Source organism: Dipodomys spectabilis, unplaced genomic scaffold (assembly GCF_019054845.1).
Source record: "Dipodomys spectabilis isolate Male_0828 unplaced genomic scaffold, ASM1905484v1 ptg000083l, whole genome shotgun sequence".
Taxonomy (NCBI): Eukaryota; Metazoa; Chordata; class Mammalia; order Rodentia; family Heteromyidae; genus Dipodomys; species Dipodomys spectabilis.
The window spans coordinates 1035605-1056285 of NW_024870760.1; the positions used below are offsets into that span (position 1 = coordinate 1035605).

At 36.7% G+C, this 20681-nt stretch overlaps 1 protein-coding gene across 2 annotated transcripts in view; it reads left to right on the forward strand.

Annotated features, from left to right (window-relative positions):
- Positions 1–20278, forward strand: part of Vapa (VAMP associated protein A) — a 38904-nt gene extending 18626 nt beyond the window's left edge. The window contains exons 3-7 of one of the 2 annotated variants that reach the window (XM_042683656.1): positions 345–448; positions 1373–1453; positions 9842–9976; positions 14862–15035; positions 19515–20278. In XM_042683656.1, coding sequence (XP_042539590.1) covers positions 345–448; positions 1373–1453; positions 9842–9976; positions 14862–15035; positions 19515–19673 — 653 coding nt within the window. In that variant the 3' untranslated portion in view covers positions 19674–20278. The remainder of the gene's footprint in view (positions 1–344; positions 449–1372; positions 1454–9841; positions 9977–14861; positions 15036–19514) is intronic. The other variant, XM_042683655.1, reaches the window with a different exon arrangement.
- Positions 20279–20681: the final 403 nt, after the last annotated feature.

The window sequence follows — 20681 nt, forward strand, 5'->3', positions numbered from 1 at the left end:
CATAAAGTTGATTGTGGATACTTTAGTGTAAAGAGTCCAAGGGCTGGGAATGTGGCTTAGTGGGAGATTGCTTGCCTAGTATACATGAAACCCTGGGTTTGATTCCTCAGTACTATATAAACAGAAAAAGCTAGAAGTGATACTGTGGCTCAAGGGGTAGAGTGCCAGTCTTGAGTACCAAATGGTTCCAGGACAGTGTCCAGGCCCTGAGTTCAAGACCCAGGACTAGCAAACAAACAAAACAAATCCAGTGTTTGCTTCCTTAAGCCATCTTGGTTTTTTTTAAAGTTGAGTTGTTACTGAGGTCATAGAAATGATAACCAAATATGTCTTTTCTTATTTAGTAATGCTGCAACCCTTTGACTATGATCCGAATGAAAAAAGTAAACATAAGTTTATGGTACAGACAATTTTTGCTCCACCAAACTTTACAGATATGGAAGCTGTGGTAAGTATAGAAGTGTGTGTGTGTGTGTGTGTGTGTGTGTGTGTGTGAGAGAGAGAGAGAGAGAGAGAGAGAGTATATATGTTGTGTGTTTGTGTGTGTATGTCCTGGGGTTTGAACTCAGGGCTTGGGTGCTATCCCTGAACTGTTGTGCTTAAGGGTAGTACTCTACTTGAACCACCGCTCTACTGTTCAGCTTTTTGGTGTTTAATGGGAGAGTTGCATGGACTTTATTGTTACAGACTTTTCCTGCCTGGGCTGGCTTCAAATAGTGATTCTCAGTCTCCTGAGTAAACTAGGAGAGGTATGAGCTACTGGTACCAGGCTGCAAACCTATTTTTTTTTTTTTTTGGGTTGGACTTGGGCTTTAACTCTGGGCCTGGGCGCTGGCCCTGAACTCTTCAGTTCAAGGCTAACACTCTACCACTTGAGCCACAGTGCCACTTCCGGTTTTCTGGTGGTTTATTGGAGCTAAGAGTCTCATGGACTTTTTCTGCCTGGGCTGGATTTGAACTGTGATCCTCAGATCTCAGTCTCCTGAGTAGCTAGGATTGCAAGGCATGAGCCACCAGTGCCCCGGCTAACAAACCTAATTTTTAACATTTGAAAATGTCTGTTCATTGCAAAGAATCCTAATTTGAAGAAGAATTTTGAAATATTGTTTGAAATTATTCAGAAATGGGTTGAATTTACATTATCACTGTTGATATCAAATTAATGGATGGTGACTTTAAGTCTAGGATTATCTGAAGGTTTTATGACACTAGGAGATTATAATTGTAATGCACACTCCATTGGGGTTCCTGGCTGAGTTATATACTCTTTACTAGTGCCCAGAGCAGCCATACTTGAGCTATAGTAATCCCTTCAGGTAAAATGTTTGCTACAGCCATACTTTTTATGTCTCATAATGGTTTTGTTTTTTAGTGGAAGGAGGCAAAACCTGATGAATTAATGGATTCTAAGTTGAGATGTGTATTTGAAATGCCCAATGAAAATGATAAACTGGTAAGTAGGAAAATGTTACAAAAATTTTGGAATTTAAGTTGAACTTGTTAGCTACTTGGATTACCAGCTTTTATTTTGGACTTTAGGGTATATAGTCTGTGGTTTGTCTACTTAAGACATTTTTAGATAAACTTAAGCCAACATGCTGTTCGCTCACAACTAATCCTAGCTACCCACGAGGCTAAGATCTAAGGATTATAGTTTGAAGCTAGCCCAGGCAGGAAAGTTTGTGAGACTTTCCAATTAACCACCTAGAATACTAGCCTTGAACACAAAAACTCAGGGACGTACCCTATGTTCAAATCCTGCAAACAACCACAACACAACACAACAACTTGGCTGACTTCATTTTATATTATTTTATTTTTCTAAGAAATAATTCATCTTGTAGGTCCAAGTTTCTGGGTGAAAAATTATTTAATTCACATCTCGGCCATTTAAGCCCCTTCAAGTTCATTCTGTATTTGATCTTTGCTAAAATACTTTGCTCATTTGGCTAAAATCAATGCGGATTTTATTTTTTATTTATTTATTTTTCGTTATTGGGATTTGAGCTCAGGGTCCTGTGCTTGTTCAACTATCACATGAGCCATGCCTCCAGTCCTACTTTTTGCCAGTTAGTTTAGAAATGGAGTCTCATGATCTTTTTCTGATTCCATTGGCTTCAAACCTGTGGTTCTTTGGATTTCAGCTTCCTGAAATAGGATTACGAGTGTGAGCCATTAGCATCTGGCACTACTATATATTAGCAGAGTAATTATCGGTGCTTATTGATTAATATGAAGCAAATACAATTTTGAGGACTGAGGTACAGTTACATGTTTAATTAGAGTAAAAAGCCATTAATCTGTAAATGTATAGAGTGGGTTGTATAGAGTTACATTTCCTGTCTGGAATATAAATTTGAACTTTATTCCAGTGGTTTGTAGGGGAGACTGATAGGTAAGTTTCCTTGTTTTTATTTTTCTATGTACAGTACAGTAATATGGATGAATGTAATTGCTTGGTTATAATCTGACATAACTCTTGGCTTAAATATGGGGAATCATTTGTCCTGTTTAGCTCACTTATTATGTCATTCTTACAGTAAGGCTGAAATGAAAACGTTACTGAATGTCTCTTCGACTAAATTATTTGTTGAGTTTTGAAATATCTTTTTTTTTTTTTTTTTTTGGGTGCTGGTCCTGGGGCTTGAACTCAGGGCCTAGGTGTTATCCTGAGCTTTTGTGTTCAGTGTTAGTGCTCTATCTACCACTTTTTGAGCTACAGCTCCATTTTCAGCTATTTTTGTAGTTAATTGGAGATATCACAGACTTTTCTGCTTGCCAAGCAGTTACTCTACCACTTAGGCCATGCCTCCAGTCCTAATCTACAAATTATTTTGAGATATTTTTCCAAGGACTGTAAAAGGGATACATCTTTAACATAATTCTCATTATATAAACCATAATTTTTTTTTTTTTAAATGCTAGTCCTGAGGCTTGAACTTGGGGAGTTGGCTCACTTGAGTTTTTGTGCTTAAGGCTAGCAACATAACCGGTTGGGCCATGGCTCTACTTCTGGCTTTTTTTTTTTGGTCAGTAATGGGGTTTGAATTCAGGACCTGGGCTGTCCTAAACTTTTTTGCTCAAGGCTAGCCCATTACCACTTTGAGCCATAGCGTTACTTCTGGTTTTCTGGTGGTTACTTGGAGGTAAGAGTCTCATGGACTTTCCTCCCTAGGTTGGCTTTGTACCATGATCCTCAGATCTTAGCTTCCTGAGTAGCTGGGATAATAGTCGTGAGCTATAGGTGCCTGGCTACTTCTTTCATTTTGCTTTAATTGGAGGTAAGTTTGAAGGACTTTACTGCCTGGGCTAGCTTTGAACCATGATCCTCAGGTCTCAGCCTCTTGAGTATCTAGGATTATGGACATGAGCCACTGGTACCTGATAATGCTTTTAAAATGTGTTACTAGTATCTGACTGTCCTGGTTTAACATTAAATTCATCTCATGAGTGTCAGTCAACTATTTTGTTAGAATTGAAGCAATCTAAATGGTGTGTTTAGGGGAGGGGTTTGGTCAGTATGGAGGTTTGAGGTCAGGGCACTGTGCTTACTGTGAGCCACCAGTGCCTGGTTGGAGGCACTTGTGGTTTGTAGACAGAGTTGCTAGGTAGCCTAGGCTGGCTTTGAACTATTAATCCCGTGTCAGCCTCCTCAGTGCTGGGGTTACATACTTGAGCCACCATGCCTGCCTTGATTTTTGATTTTGTCAGAAATTATGTAAAACCAGTCTTGGTCAAGATTCGAGTAGTAAGTTAGCACTTACTACTTGAGACACATCTCTGGACCATGGAGGTGTTAGTAGACTAGCTTTACTTTTCACTCAACAAAAGTAATAAATAAATGGTTTCCTACATGTGGTATCACTTAATTTTATCTTTGGCATTTCCTATAATTGGAAGTTGGATCTAGATTTAGATTTGTTTTTACTGGAAGTGTGGTGTGGGGGGGAGACTTATCTTTTGGGTGTTAGTCTCAAGGAGGCACACAATGCCTCCTTTTTGTTGTTGGCATGGTGGCAGTGTAAGCAGCCCACTGATGTATGTACAGTGTCTAGTTGAGAAATCTTTATCCAGGATGTTTGGTTTATCTCTCAGGGACAAAGTCTTAAGTGAAAAGAGAGGATAAACACTTCAAACATCTGTCTAATTTGGTGGAGGCCTAGAATGCTGCTTAATTTTCTGTGGTGAAGACTATAGCCCCTACAACTAGGGTTTTAAAATGTCAATGAAATTGAGATTTAGAAAATAACAATTTAGATCTGTTCTGTCATTCTATTTTATGTACAGTTTAGTATACTTATGTAAAAATGAATTTTCATTTAGTATTTGATTATTCAGTGACAATTTACAAAGGCAGGATAGATGCTTGTCTCTTTTAGCTATATGTGTTTAAAAAGTGAGCTGATTCACAAGCATCCTTCTGTTGGTGTTTAAAACAAACCTCCTTCCTAATGTTTAAAACTAATCTTTCTGGGGGGGGAGTGAGGGGGGAGAGGCTGGGAAGGGATGTGAAGGGTAAACAAAGGAGGAGGCTGCAATGCTTGGTAAGAAATGTACTCATTATCCTGCCCATGTAATTGTAACCCCTCTGTACAGTATGTTCACGAAAAAAATAAAATAAAATGAAAAAAAAAACCAAAAAAACCCCCTAATCTTTCTCTTGTCCTCTTTCTTCCTCTCTTCTACCTTTCATTTTTGTACTGGGGATTGAACCTTGGACCTTGTACATGGCAAATGTACTACCACTTAAGTTGTATCCCCTTGGGTTTTTATTTTTATTTTTTAAATTTTTTTTCTTTTTATTTTTTGTGAACGTACTGTACAGAGGGGTTACAATTACATGGGTAAGATAATGAGTACATTTCTTATCAAGCATTGCAGCCTCCTCCTTTGTTTACCCTTCACATCCCTTCCCAGCGCCCCCCCCCCCCCCCCCCCCCCCCGCCCCAAAGTTGTAAAGTTCGTTTTCAACAAGACAACTTGTACTTCTCATTGTTGCAATGGGTCCACCTGTATCCTTAAACGACTTGTTTTTCCCCATCTCCTCCACAAATTTGGGTTTTTATTTTTATTTTTTGTTTAAACTAGGATTTGGACTCTGGGCCTTACACTTGCTTGGCTTGCTTGCTTAGCTGGCATTTTACCATTTGAGCTCTTGGGCTGTCTTTGAATATCGATCTCAGCCTTCATGAGTAGCTAGGATTATAGATATGAGCCCCTAGCACCAGCATTTATTTTGTTTTTGAGGTAAAATCTTGATTATTTTGCCTAGTTGGGCTTCAACATGGAATCTTCCTTCTACCTTCCAAATAGCTGAGGTTCTAGGTCTGTTTTTCTCTGCTTAGGGTTAGGGTTTAAATAAGTGTTTAGATTCTACTCCCTGCAGTTGTTAGCATTATTGATGCTCACTCAGATTGATGGCAAGAGGTTTTTCAAGTCAGTATGTGAGTCCTTTTGGCCCAAGTAGTTATTAGTAACTTTGTTGATACTTTATATGGCAAGAGTTTTTTCCAGGTATGCCCAGATCTGTAATCAGCTATTTCTTTAGAAGCTCTATGTCCTTTCAGTGGGAGAGGTATTTGAAGGGGCTGGGAAAGGTGGCTCAGTGGTAGAGCGCTTGCCTTGCATGCATGAGGCACTGGGTTCCATTCCTCAGCACCATATAAGCAGAAAAAAAAAAAGCTGGAAGTGGTGCTGGGGCTCAAGTGGTAGAGTGCTAGCCTTGAGCTGAAGAGCTGAGGGAGAGCGCCCAGGCCCTGAGTTCAGGCCCCAAAACTGGACCAAAAAACAGGTTTGTGAAAATCACAATTTATTTGTTACCTTGTAGACAAAATTGCTAGGTAGCCTAGGCTGGCTTTGAACTATTAATCCCGTGTCAGCCTTCTGAGTGCTGGGATTACATATTTGAGCCACCATGCCTGCCTTGATTTTTGATCTTGTCAGAATTTTTGTTAAGCCAGTCTTGGTCAAGATTCGAGTGGAAGCTTATTTATCAAATGATGGTTTCTTCAAATGGCAAAATTTTAATGATGAAATTGCTTCATAAGTGCATAGGATGAGGTGGATTCTTTCATTTTTTAAAATGATGATTGTATTTAATAGGATACAATTTTGAAAGTACTGGATAATTCAGTGTGCAAAACTTAGCACTATCTAGGAAGGGACCTGCTCTTTAATATAGCATAGTTTTCATTGCATCATTTGAAAAATGCTTTTCAAAATATTCCTCTTTGACTCTTAACTCTTCTGAGGCCAGTTAGTATGCAGATTCTATAAGCACTGTTAACCACTGAGATACTCATTGTAATCTTGATAGAGTTTAATGTTGCATCACATTCTTTACAGAAAATATGAAACCTCAAATCAACAATATTGAAGTCTTTATGATAACATAAAATAGGAAATACTTGCTTATATATAATAACTAACAAGATTGGGTTTTTGGTTTGTTTTTTGCCTCTGTCCTTGAAATTGAAATTAGGGCCTTGAGCTCTTGGTCAGCTTTTTTGCTCACTACTCATACTTAACCATTCTGGCTTGCTGCTGGTTAATTGGAGATAAGAGTCTCTTGAATTTGTCTGCCGGGGCTAGTTTGGAACTATGATTCTGAATAGCTGGGATTATAGGCATGAGCTACTGGTACCTGGTGGGAACTTTTTATGAATACATATAAATGAATTCACAACTCCTCTTTTATATTACTTTATATCGTAGTTATATCTTATCAATAATTTCCAGTTTTGTATTGTCTTTAGGGAAGTTGATAAAAGGTCATACTATATTTTACATTATTTAAAAAAAAGCATTAATAGATTAAATTACATAATATCCCCTTTGTGTTAGGTCTATAAGAAATTAGTCTTTTTGGAAATTTGGGTATACTTGCATAGATAGTGTTATGCTTAAGTATAATTTGTCAAAAAAATTAGCTTCAGATATGTTAGTAAATACTCTGTGAGCCAGGTACAGGTGCTCACATCTTCATCCCAGCTACATGCCACATGGAAGACTGAAAGACTTAATATTGCTAAGATTGTGGATTCAGATCAGGATGAGCAAAAATGTTTGTGAGACCCCATCTGAACAGAACAAGCCCCGTATGAGGGTGTACATGCGTCATCCTAGTTATGGATGGAAATATAACTAAGGTTTGTGGTCCAGGCTGACCTGGAAAAAGAAAAAGTAAGGCCCAATCTTAAACAGTGCAGAAAGAGCTAAAGGTATGAGTCAAGTGGTTGAACAACAAAAATATTCAGATAAAATGTTTTTGGTAAAATATATTTATAAAAGTACAAGAAGCTGGTGGCTCACTCCTGTAATCCTCTCTACTCATGAGGCTAAGATCTGAGGATTTGCAGTTTGAAGCCAACGCAGGCAGGACAGTCTGTGAAACTCTTTATCTCCAATACACTACCAAAAAATGTCAGAAAGGGAGCTGTGGCTCAAGTGATAGATCTCTGGCCTTGAGCAAAAGAAGCTCAGGGACAGCATCCAGGCCCAGAGTTCAAGTCAAGCATGGGAAAAAACAAAAAAAACCCCACAAGAATATAAAATATGTATGCGTTTAGAAGTTTTGGTTGTGACATACCAAATCCCTTGAGATATGTTGACTCTTGTTCTTTTTCTCTTTTCTAGTTTGTTTGTTTAGCAGTATTTGGGATGGCATCTAGGACAACAAGTAGAAAAGGCTGGCTACTACTGAGTTATATCTCCATTCTGGCTATTAGTGTATCAACCTTACCAAAATTAAATTTAGTTTCTAATAAGTAGTTGGTGATAATTTCTAGCTTAATGCAGTTCTAGATGACATATGCACTGTGTATTGATCCTTCTTTGCTGTTTGAAGCTGTGGGGAAATCCATAGTACACTATACTTTATTATTATGCTTCCTATATGTATAGTGTACATTATGAGAAAATTGCCATGGTCAAATTAGTTAACTATATCCATTGTCAAACAGCAATTTTTGCCATACTTCAGTTGATCATTAAGATTTTATTAGCTTATTTCTTGATGCTTTCTTCTCAAACATGATAGAGATAGCAGGCCTTTGTGATTTTTGGTAACCGTCCTACCTACTTCTTCATATATCTCACCATGCCTTCCTGCCCACCCCCCTTCCCACCTCCAAAAAGTATGCATGTATGTAAGTATAATATATATGTCTACTGCATGCACCGGAGGTTACTGATCTTTTTAGGTTTGTTATTAGTGCTTGGACATTTATGTATTCTAAAATCTGGGGAAAGGGTGCTATTTTGTTGATTTTTTTAGAATTTTTAAGATCTTGATACTAAGTATGTACATAAGGACACTATGGAAGTCTTGTAAGGTAATAGAAGGAAGCAGCTTTAGAAGTGCAGGGGTGGAGTCCATGTTTTTCTATTTAAATAGTTGGGTTTTTTGGGCAGATAAGGCAACTGATTTATTTGAACCATCAATCCTTAATGGATTTCTCTTTGGACATATACCTCTGATTATTTATAGATAACATGGCCAAGGAAAGCTAAGAATCCCTTTACTTTTGAATGAAATACATTTTTTCCCCTGGGCAAGAATAAAATAATACTGTACAGTAAGATGTGTAATTAAAATTACCTTTATACCCAGGGAACATCAGTTGTGTGGTTGAGTATCTTAAGTTCATTAAGGGTCTGTAGTGTTTTCAGCAGTAGAGTTGTTCTCAGTACCAGTATTATTAGAGAGATACTCATGCAGATAATATTATACAGTGTTGACAGTTGTATAAAATACAGTTTTCTAAATTATTATTAGTGTTAGGAAATACCTAGTGTCTGAGTGATAGTGTTTTTTTTTAAAGGATTGAATGTGTTTTATTTTCATTCTTAAAGTTTTATGATCTGTTATGAGTTCAAGTATTTTGAAGGCTTAACTTTATTTGACATTTTCCAGATTTTTTAATGAAGATTTTAGAGATTTCAGAGATATTTTTATAAAGACATCTTATTGTTAAAAAATAACGTTTTGGTTGAGACAAAGGACAGATAGATTGAATATCAGCAAGTCTGTTCCAACCTTTTTGATTAATATTTTTATTTATTCTAAAGGAATTTAGGAGACAAAAATCCTAGGTAAAGAACTGTTAATACTTACAGAGTACTATACGAGTCTGATTTTATTGATCTGTGTGTGTGTGTGTGTGTGTGTGTGTGTGTGTGTGTGTGTGTGTGTGTGTTATATGAGCAGATGTTTACAAGAAGTTTTATTGTTTTGTTTGTGGTATTGGGGCTTGAAATACCACCTCTCTTACCCCATGATTGAGACCTCTGCCATTGGAGCTACAGCTACACTTCCAGCATTTTGCTCTCAGATTTGTCTATCTGGGTTGTATTGAATCTCAATTCTCAGGTTTCAGCTTCCTGAGTAGCTTGGACTATAGGCAAGCCACTGGTGCCCAATGAGGAGTTTTTGAGTAAAGAAGTGTAGTTAGTAAACATTACATTTTGAACTTCAGGGGAGAAATACTATGAAAGGTAAGAAAACATGAATGTACTTCTTTTTCAGATATGAATTGGTAGTAGTAAAGAGGAAGAAAATTTTATTTTAGGATAATATGAAGTTGAAGTATGTACATTTAATAAGTGACCATACATAATAGGTCATAACTAATTTTCTATATATGTGAAAGGAAGTTTAGAAACTTTTTTTGCTTTAACATAGCTGTTTATTAGTATTGTTTCTTACGCATAACTAGGTAAAAAGTAGAATAAAATACCAATGTTTTAGAGTCTAATGCTGTCTGTGTTAGTCATTCCCAATACCATACAGGAGAAATCAGAGTTTGGTGAATCTGAGAATATGTTTCCCATGCCATCTCAGGGTAAAACTCTACCAGGGATTGTTCCGACTGTCACTTCAATGAGCAGCATCAACAACACAGTTGCAACACCTGCCAGTTATCACACGAAGAATGATCCCAGGGGACTCAGTGTGTTCAAACAGGAGAAGCAGAAGGTTTGTTATAGGGAGTTAACAGACTTAGGAGTCTACTAGTATTACTAAGTTAATGTAGATAATAACTAAGGAGATAAATTGTTACTATGTTACATCTAACTAAGTAATTAGAGTTCAATTTTTAATCTATGTTTAAAACTACTGTAGAATCCTAAAGCACTTAATGGTAGACCTAGCTCATTGTGTTAATTTAAAAAATTGTCAGTAACAGCAAGGATAAAAGTAAGTGAACATTACGTTGTAATTCCTGTCAATAAGATTTAGAAAGCATATGCTAAAATTAATTTTACAGCTTCTTTGAATTAGAATAGCAGGTACAGCACTGATAGGAGCTGGCAAATACATTTTTTAGAGACATATTTGTATTGAGGTTTTAAAGGATGAAATTGTACCTTGAAATTTCTTTGTAAATACAAGTATAATACACTCCATAGCTCATTTTTAATAGTTGACAGTCTTTTATGGTAGGAAAATTTGTAGCTAAAGACCTAATGTTCTTAGGTCATTATTAATTGTATGTGTGTGAATGTACACATGAACACATGTTCACACCTGTGTGTATGAATTTAAATTCACAAAGTAAAATGGCACCCCATCAGTAAGGTAACTGATTTTAGTGGTGTATGGATGTTGTAAGATTCCCTTTTCCATTTCTTTTCATACTGGGAGCTTCAGAAACTGTCCAGTTTTAATAGACTGTATTTACTTTGGCTTATGTGATGTACATAGTAATAAAGTTTAAAAATACCCTTTATCGAAATGCCTTTAGCACTTTTTTGATTTTGTAATTTGAAGTAATTTATTTCTGGGAATCATGGTCAGAAAGAATACATTCAAATATTATTATATTATTTTCCCAGTTGTGGGTGGAACTGTGGGCCTGGGCGCTGTCCCTCTGTTCTTCAGCTCAAGGCCAGTGCTCTACCACTTAAGCCACAGCGCCACTTCTGGTTTTCTGAGTGGTTTATTGGAGATAGGAGTCTCAAGTCATGTCTTAGGCTGGCTTTGAACCACGATCCTCAGATCTCAGCCTCCAGAGTAGCTAGGATTACAGGCATGAGCCACTGGCACCCTTGCACATGGTATTTCTTAACTCACAGATTATAACCAAAATTCTGATATATAGGTTTTTCCCTTTAAGCCATAAATATTATCTCCTGTACTTGTAGTATTAAGTATACAGTTGTATGCTTACGTCCTTTAGCCACTCTACAGAGCTTCATTGCAAACACTTGCTACTTCATGTTTTACTTTCCCCTTCTATGTCAAGTCCTTGCTCTAATTGCTTTCTGTAGAATTATTTGGAATATTGTAATTAAAATATTGGTGGTTGTTAAAAAGAACACAGAAGTGTGATTCATAAATGAAGAGACTATTGAAGATAGGTTAAATAATCTAAGATGTACAACATATGATATGTTGTCTAGTCTTAATGTACCTCCTTAAGTTTTCAGCTTATTGTTAAATATAATGCTAATGTTGATATTTATTATTAAGAATCACAGCATGTTGAATCCTTTTAGTTTGCTTGTTTCATGGTTCTCAGAACAACCAGTCTCCTCTTTCTGGACCAGTATGAAGCACCTTTCAAGGAACAAGCTGTTTTCCTGCAGCCAAACCTCACCTCCTGAGTGGAAGCATTTACTTAAAGTCACACCTGCTTAGTGTTTCCCATCAGGCTCTTCTGATTGTCATTGCGCAAATGGCTCAGCCTTCCCCCCTTTAAATGCCAACTGAGTTAGGTTACATTTGCTTATATATTAAATATCCATAAATAAATTAGATTTCTTTGCATCTGCTATGTATTTTGACTGGTTTGTAGGGGGATTAAATAGTATTTGATAGAACTATTCTGTGTAGCTTGTTTTATTATTTACTTGGCTTTAGTATATAGCTTTCATTCTATTATGAATACTTATGCTCCACAAATTGGTTGGTTATATGTTCTCCTTGTTATGTAAACAACATGAAGAAAATTTTCAACTATAAACCAAAATTAATTTTCCATCGTAAGAAAGTACACATTAGTGTGTTAATTTGAGTCCAAAATAATGTGAAACTAACTGCAAACAAAAGTGAAATGTTAAATAATTTTGGCAAGGCATAGGATAGAATAATGACATATTGTGTCATTTAAAGTTATACTTGAGATAACATATAAATTGGCAAAGTAAGGAAAGGATCGTGTATATGCTGACTTTTTCCTTTTGCAGTTCTGGGGTGGTTTGAATCCAGGGTTAGAATTTAGGATTTTGTACATTATATAAAATGTGCATATAAAAGAATATCAGAAGATAAATAATGGCTGTTAGACTAATGAATAATGGGATGATATCCTCCTGATTTAAAGAACAACCTATTTGTAAAGAGCTTATTTTTTTTTTAAATTTTAACTTTTTTCTTTTCATTGCTAGTGTCATATATAGCCTCTTTATTTCTTTGCCAGCTTTCAGATTGGATATGATTATTTTTCCCCAATCATTAACCAAAACCTGATTTTTTTTTTTTTTCTTTTTTTGGCCAGTCCTGGCACTTGAACTCTGGGCCTGGTCTTTGTCCCTGAGCCTCTCTCTCTGTGCTCAAGGCAAGCATTGTACCACTCAAGCCACAGTGTCACTCTGGCCTTTTCTAAGTAGTTTATTGGAGATAAGAGTGTCATGGACTTTCCTGCTTGGGTTAACTTCAAACTGCAATCCTTAGATATTAGCCTCCTGATTACAGGCATGAGCCACCAAAACCTAAAGATTTTGTAGTTACCTGTTTTTTGGAGGTGGGCAGGGGACATCAGTTATGAGGGTTGAACTCAGGGCCTGAGCACTGCCCCTGAACTTTTTCACTGTACCACTTTGAGCCACAGTGCTGCTTCCGGGTTTTCTGGTGGTTCATTGGAGATAAGAGTTTCATGGATTTGCCTGCCCTAGCTGCCTTTTGAATTGTGATTCTCAGATCTCAGCCTCCTGAGTAGCTAGGATTACAGGTGTGAGCCAGTGGTGCCTAGCTATAATAGTTACATTACTGAATATGACCTTTAAAGCATGAAGCCGTCTGTAAATCAGAAGTTAGACTTAAACTAGGATGGTATTTGAGCACACTTGGAAGAAGAATCATTTTGGAGAATTTTAGTTGCTATTAAGGAAAAGAAAAATTGGTAGAAGAGAAAAATATATCTAAAACATTTCTCATAGTAGAGGCAGGATTATCAGCTAAGCATCAGGGATTGGGATGAAGAACAAGAATGCTTACAAGAGAAAAACTTGGGGAAGATACTGAAGTAGGAGTATTAAATCATACTTTGTAACTGTGACCCTGACCATAAATGGAAAAGCTTCCAGGCAGGTCAAATATAATGTATATCAGAACCTTATTATAACATGATTACTTTTTAAATGGGCTTCTGCGTACTGATCAGTTTAATCTTTCTAAGGGCTACTAGTTTTATTTTTTGTTTTTGTGCCCATACTGGAGTTTGAACTAGTGCCTCGGTGCTGTTCTTAGCTTTTGTACTCAAAGATAGCCCTCACCATATTGGGAGTTAATTAGACAAAATTCTCAGACTTTTCTTCCTGGACTGGCATTGAAGCTCAATCCTCCCACCTCAGGTTCCTAAGTTGCTAGTTCTAAGTTTACAGTTGTAAGCAACTGTTTCCCCGCAGTCGTTACTAGTTTTGACCTTAAATGATATGTCTATACCTTATTTAAATTTGGAGGCTAAGATGGTACAGAATATGTACTGCTTCAGATTTTACTGTACATGAGCTTTGTGCTTTCCATAAAGTTTAATTTATTATTAATTTTTTTTAGCAGTTTATATAGGCTTATGTCTTACTTGCAATGTTTTGGGTGGTGGGTACGGAACCCTGGGCCTCTTGAATTCTATACAGATGATCTACCACTGATCCATATCCCCAGCCCTCCAAATCTTCAACAATTAAAAATTTATTAAAATGAAAAAGACAACATGTTACACTGATGGTATGCTATGTGGTGGCAGAAATGAGGTTGAGGTGAAGGATACTGAGGCAACAGTCCTTAGGTGCAAGGGTCCATAGGAATTATCATACAACATTTATCTGCTTCAAATGGGTATGGTATTGTGTTAAGAATGACGATTTGGGGTTTCATAGTTTTGAAAGTGTCTTAAGTAATACTTTAGTGTTATTCCAAATGAATCATATGAGTTAAACACTATTACAACTTGAATCACTTAACCTTTAAAATCATAAACTATGAAACTTTTTGGGTCAATGGTACATTTGTGTCTGTTGTTTTCCTTTCAATATTTATACCCTGCAGTTAATTTTTTCCACTAATAGTTGAATAGTTGTTAGGTTTTCCTATGAGAGAGAGAGAGAGAGTGTGTGTGTGTGTGTGTGTGTGTGTGTGTGTTTAGGTAGTTATTTCTTTGATTATGGAAACATACTCCTAACTCCCTACTCCTAGAGCCTCATTCAGACTGCAGAATCTGAGCATTGGAAGTGACTTTCATATTTGGATTTGGTTGGTATCAGTTGTTCAGCATACTTTGATTGAAAAGCTACTTTTGGCCAATGTTCTGGATTTAGGGGTAAATACAAAGAGAAATAGCTGTTGCTTTCCCAGCCTTTGCAGTGTTATAGGGAAGAACTTGAACAGTACATCATTTTGATATATGATAAGTACTATGGTAAGTATCAAGGGTACTGGAGTATAGATGAGGGAGTGGGCTGCTTGTTTTGATTTATCTGTTGGTTAATACTGACTTTAATTGAAATGGTTCACAGATGACCATGATATTTGGTATCAAAAAATTATCAACTTTTTTGCAAAGGTAAAGAATTTACATTTTTATTTGTTTAAAATCCATAAGGAGATTTGGTTAAAGATTACCAATATCTTTGTAATACAGAATGACATGGAACCTAGCAAAGCTGTTCCACTAAATGCATCTAAGCAAGATGGACCCATGCCAAAACCGCATAGTGCTTCACTCAATGATACTGAAACAAGAAAACTAATGGAAGAATGTAAAAGACTTCAGGGAGAAATGATGAAGCTATCAGAAGAAAATCGACATCTGAGAGTAAGTCTGTTGATGAAAATGAGTTAGTTGTACTTAAAAGGTATATGAAATGTATTATTAGGCTCCATTATCATTTTTTTCTCCTTTCTTCCAATTTATCTCTTGATTTTGGTACTCTGTCTTTATTTCTTATCCTTTAACAGCCTCACCATGGCTTCTCTAGTTCCCTGTAAGCAATCAGGTAAGCAACCAGGAGAGAGCACACAGACACAGAGTACAGTCATAGAAAGTCTTTATTAGCTGGCTAGTGACTACACTGGATCAGCTCCCCAAGTTCAATGTTGAGCCAGTTTTTAAGGCTCCTTTTATACCAAAACCCCACATCCTTGTTTGCTCAGGGGTAGAAAGTCCTTACTAAGGGTTCTTTTCTGAAGATGGAAGCCAAGTGGGAAGTTACAGAAGCCAAACACAGCATTGAGCAAGGGCAGTGTGACCCTTACTAAGGGACATAAACAGAACATTGGGTACATATTTTTACATGTTAAACCATAAGGAGCTAGTCTGATGGGTGGTTGGGGTTCTTGAGTGCTTTTTTCTTCTAAAATGAAGTCACAGAAGTAAAATGGAATTAGAGAAGTTAAGGGTAAACTCTAAAGACTGTGAGGTTTGAGAAATTCTATTATGCCTGTGAGTTCCTTTGCTTTGTGGTATCTTAGTTATTTGTGATAATGGCTGGTGGCATTGCTAACATTCCTCTCTTTTTTGTTGGTCATGGGGCTTGAACTCTGAACCTGGGTACTGTCCCTCAGCTCTTCAACTCACAGCTAGGATTACCTGGCTTTAATCTCCTCTCTTATTTGTATTATTGTTTACTTTTTGTGTCCCAGTACATGTAAAACTGTATTATCTTTTAGTCACTTGTCACTGGGAACTTCTGAGAATGTGAAATGTAGTTCGTTCAGAGATGTGTTGTGAGTATAAAATGTACACCAAAATGTACATTAAAATTAATGGCACAAATATTTTTTACAATTTTTTTACAAATTATTTTTTAGTGTTTCATTAGAAAATTTATAATAATGTGTGGCCTACATTTGAAGCTCATTTGTTTTTGTTGAACAGTTTTGAGCTGCAGTACCTTAAAGAAGTTTCTCTTGCTAGTCCTTTTTTGCTCTTTGTTCTGACTATAAGGTCCTGAAACTGCTGTCCATGTAGTATATACACAAGCACATGCTTACTCTTTTTTTGGGGGGGTGGTCCGGTTGTGGGGCCTGAACTCTGGGCCTGGGCGCTGTCCCTCAGCTCTTCAGCTCAAGGCTAGCGCTCTACCACTTGAGCCACAGCGCCACTTCCGGCTTTTTTCTTTTTGCTTATGTGGTACTGAGGAATCGAACCCAGGGCCTCATGCATGCAAGGCAAGTGCTCTTACCACTGAGCCACCTTCCCAGCCCCACAGGCTTATTCTTTCTTCACCTTTTAGTATAGGCTTCCCTCAAAAACAAAATGGTTGTTTTCAAATGTTTTTTCCTTGAGTTTTATCATTCATTACATCTGATGATTGCTCTTATTTGCTTGAGACCTTTTTCCTCTGAATGAACAACTATTTTCTCAGAGAAGGATTGTTTCATTTTCTTTGCATTCACAGCATGTGCATATATTTAAATGGATGGACTGTCAAAGGAAGACTGATTTGTGGGGTTTATGAATAATTTGCCTTTGACATGTAATTACCTTTGTTCAAGAGCTGAGTACTTTTAAATTGCTTTTAGACTTTGAAGCTTTGACATCAAAGCAGATGGTGCAAAGATGTATATATGTAGATAGCTAAATTCTAGAAATTCTACACTTGATATTACTGCTAACTGTTTGAGGAACTATACTCTGACTCTTAAGTCATCATGTATTGAGTTGATGTGTAACCTTTTCTTTTTTAGTGATTTCTCAGAATTATCTATCTATCTATCCATCCATCTATCTATCTATCTATCTATCTATCTATCTATCTATCTATCTATCTAATCTATCTATCTATCTATCTATCGTGGGTTTTGTGGGACTTGGAACCCCTGAGCTCTTCAGTTTAAGATGATTGCTCTACCACTTGAGCCATAGTGCCACTTCCGGTTTCCTGATGGGTAATGGGGGAGATAAGAGTGTCAACACACTTTCCTGCCCAGGTTGGCTTTGAACCATGATCCTTAGATCTCAGTCTCCTGAGCAGCTAGGATTACAAGTGTGAGCAACCGGCACCTGGCCATCTTTTAATTTTTTAATAGTACCTGTGAGGAAAGAATGTCTGTTTCACACTCAGATATAATAAATTTCTTAGACTTTTTTTTTATTGTTGGTTTTACTTCACAATGACTCTCACAGTATTTTTTTTTTTCCCTTTGTTGGTCGTGGGTCTTGAATTCTGGGCCTGGGCACTATCCCTGAGCTTTTCAGCTCAAGACTAGTGCTGTACCACTTGAGTCACAGCACCACTTCCGGTTTTCTAGTAGTTAATTGGAAATAAGAGTCTCACAGACTTTCTTGCCTGGGCTAGCTTCAAACAGCGATCCTCAGATCTCAGCCTCCTGAATAGCTAGGATTACAGGCATGAACCACCAATGCCCGGCTTGGTTAATTTTAACTGCTGTAGTCTCTCTTGGCAAGGAGCAAGTATAAATGGTAGGCATGACAATAGATAGTGAAGGATTGTAAAATAGGAAACAGGAAAGTCAGTGAGACTTTTATTCCTGATGGAATGACAATAGATAGTAAAGGACTAGAAAATAGACAGGAAATGGGAAAATCAGTGAGACTTTTATTCCTGATGTCTCTTCTTTATATATCAGTGTTCTCTATGAGACTTTATTTGAAAGCAGTCTGCCATATAAAAAATAAGAGAACTCAAAGACCACTGTGTGATAGTCATTTTTATAACAAATTGTGATATGCACAGCTTATGATAATTTGTCATATAACTTGGTTGGCCATGTTCACTCACTGTACTTTTTTGTTTTTATAGCTGTGTGGTACTCATACATATTGCAAATCTGGATCATCCAAGGGAACTTTTGAAAACTAGAAACAATTAGGTCCTCCTTAGATGAAATATTATCTCAGAATCTCTGGAAATATGCCAAAAGTTATTCAAATATTTGTGATGGGTAGCTGGTCCTGAGTTACTAAGAGCTAATTAGTATAATGCTACAGAAACCCAGTAAGGGAAATAAGACAGGTATAAAACAGGTATAGCTGTCAGGTATGGATTTTGAAAGAATTGAATTCCTGCAAAGCTTAATATCTGAAATTATAATTAAGTCAACACATTCAGTACATATAACCTGTGAAATAGTTTTAGCCACATAGCACAGTACACACAGTTTATTTGTTGATTTTCTCTTGAAGCTGTGAGGCTGACTCAGGAATTGTCCCTCTCTGCTTTTGCTGAGTACAAGTTGGTCATGCCAAGTGCAGCATCTTCAACTCAGAACTGAGATCAAAATTCAAAGTACAGTTTGTACTAATAACACTTAAATTAGCCTAAAGTCAAAAATTGTAAATTCAACCATCATAAAATTGGAAATCTGCATTTGTAAACATAATTGAGGAATTGTGTGAGCGAGTAAAAACTAGTTTGCATTGAGGAAGTAAAATGCCATTCATCAGCTTATATAACAGAGCCAGCTGCATAGTTAGTGTTAACTGGTGACAGTGTTTTCCCCAAGGCGTACAGTGACATAACTGCCCACTTTGAGAGACTTTCTTGAGAAACTTTGTCCTCTTAGAACATCAAGTGTTAGAAATTTAGTGCTGTGCAAAACAATTCAGTAAGAATGAAGCAGCCCAGTCTTCGCTAAAGGATTTGACTTATTTTGACACACAGAAGCAGCCTCAGTTTCCAAATCAGGTGAGAGTTATAGGTAAAGGATTCTACCTCTATCTTTATTTGGAGTTTTTTTTTGAAGAAAAAGGATTCTGTATCCACTTTGCATCCTAGACCTTATGCTGACCTTTGTACAGTTTTTCACTCTGTTTGAAGCATACTGAACATTATCAAAGCACTGTTTCTCAAATTGTATCCTGAAATTCTTTTCCCAGTTTCTATGTTATCTCTTTTGTAAGATACCAGTCCCTTTTATCTCTGCTGTATGTGTTCCTGAATTATAATGAATTAATGAAGCTGTTAGGTAACTAGTTTGTTCTTGGTAGTCTTTGGCCAACAAGTGTAACCAGTTTAAAATAATGTGGACCATCTTCACCAAATAAGCTTTTTAGGAATATGTTTCTCAGAGTTTTAAAAACTAGTTTTACTGAGATATAATTTACATCATATGAAGCCACTCATTGTTAGTATACAATTTAAGGACCGTTAGTAAATTTATAGAAAGGTACCGCGATTTCTCTAATCCAGAATTGTTTCCATCTTGCCTCAGGTTCCTGATGATTAGTGGCCACTGATCTGCCTCAATCTCTTTAGACTTCTAGTTGCAGTAGATTCATTTGTGTCTGTATCTGTTTTTAAAGTCTCTTTTTGTGCATTTCCCCCCCTAGGATGAAGGCCTAAGGCTCAGAAAGGTAGCACATTCGGATAAACCTGGATCAACCTCAACTGCAACCTTCAGAGATAATGTCACCAGTCCTCTTCCTTCTCTTCTGGTTGTGATTGCAGCCATTTTCATTGGATTCTTTCTAGGGAAATTCATCTTGTAGAGTGAAGCATGCCGAGTACTATTTCTTTTATTTCCTTCTGACCAGAAAAAAATTTGTTTACCTACCATTTCATTGGTAGTATGGCCCGCGGTGACCATTTTTTTTTTGTGTGTACAGCGACATATAGGCTTTGCCTTTAATGATCTCTTACGGTTAGAAAACACAATAAGACAAACTGTTCGGCTACTGGACAAATTGTATAATACCAGATCATCACTAGCAGGTGTCAGTTGCACATTCTGTCCTTTATGAAATTCATAAATAAAGAATTGTTCTTTCTTTGTGGTTTAATAAGAGTTCAAGAATTGTTCAGAGTCTTGTAAATGTTGTTTTAATAACCCTTTAAATTTTATCTGTTGCTGTTACCTCTTGAAATATGATTTATTAGATTGCTAATCCCACTCATTCAGGAAATGCCAAGAGGTGTTCTGTGGGGAAATGGTGCCTCTTACCGTGTAAATTTTTTCCTTTACCTTTGCTAATATCATGGCAGAATTTTTCTTATCCCTTGTGAGGCAGTTGTTGACTGAGTTTTTCATCCTTACAATCCTGTCCCATGGTATTTAACATAAAAAAATAAACCGTTAACAGATTCTTGCTCGATAGCCTGTTTGTGTCTCTTGTCATTAGAAGGGGGTATCAGAAAGTTCAGTGTATGGGAATTTGAAATTGATAATGCCTAAATTTTCTCTTGCAGTCAAGCTCTTCTAGATAATTTATTATTTGTAATTAAAATTCCTCAATGGAGTTGATAATTTCAAGATAGTTTAAATGTTTCAGAAAATCATGATTCATTTGTTTTCAAGAAACATAAAACAAATTCCATAAATAAAATGCTGTAATTTTAGTGAGTTCTTGTGTATGCCATGTGGCTGTATTGTATTTAATTTGCCCCATTCTTGCTATGTTCTTGTACTATTTGCTCAAGCAAGATTTGTTCTTTTTGATTTTAAAGTACTTTGAAACCAGCTAATAATTCTTAAGACTTTTTTTTATGATAGCTAAAAG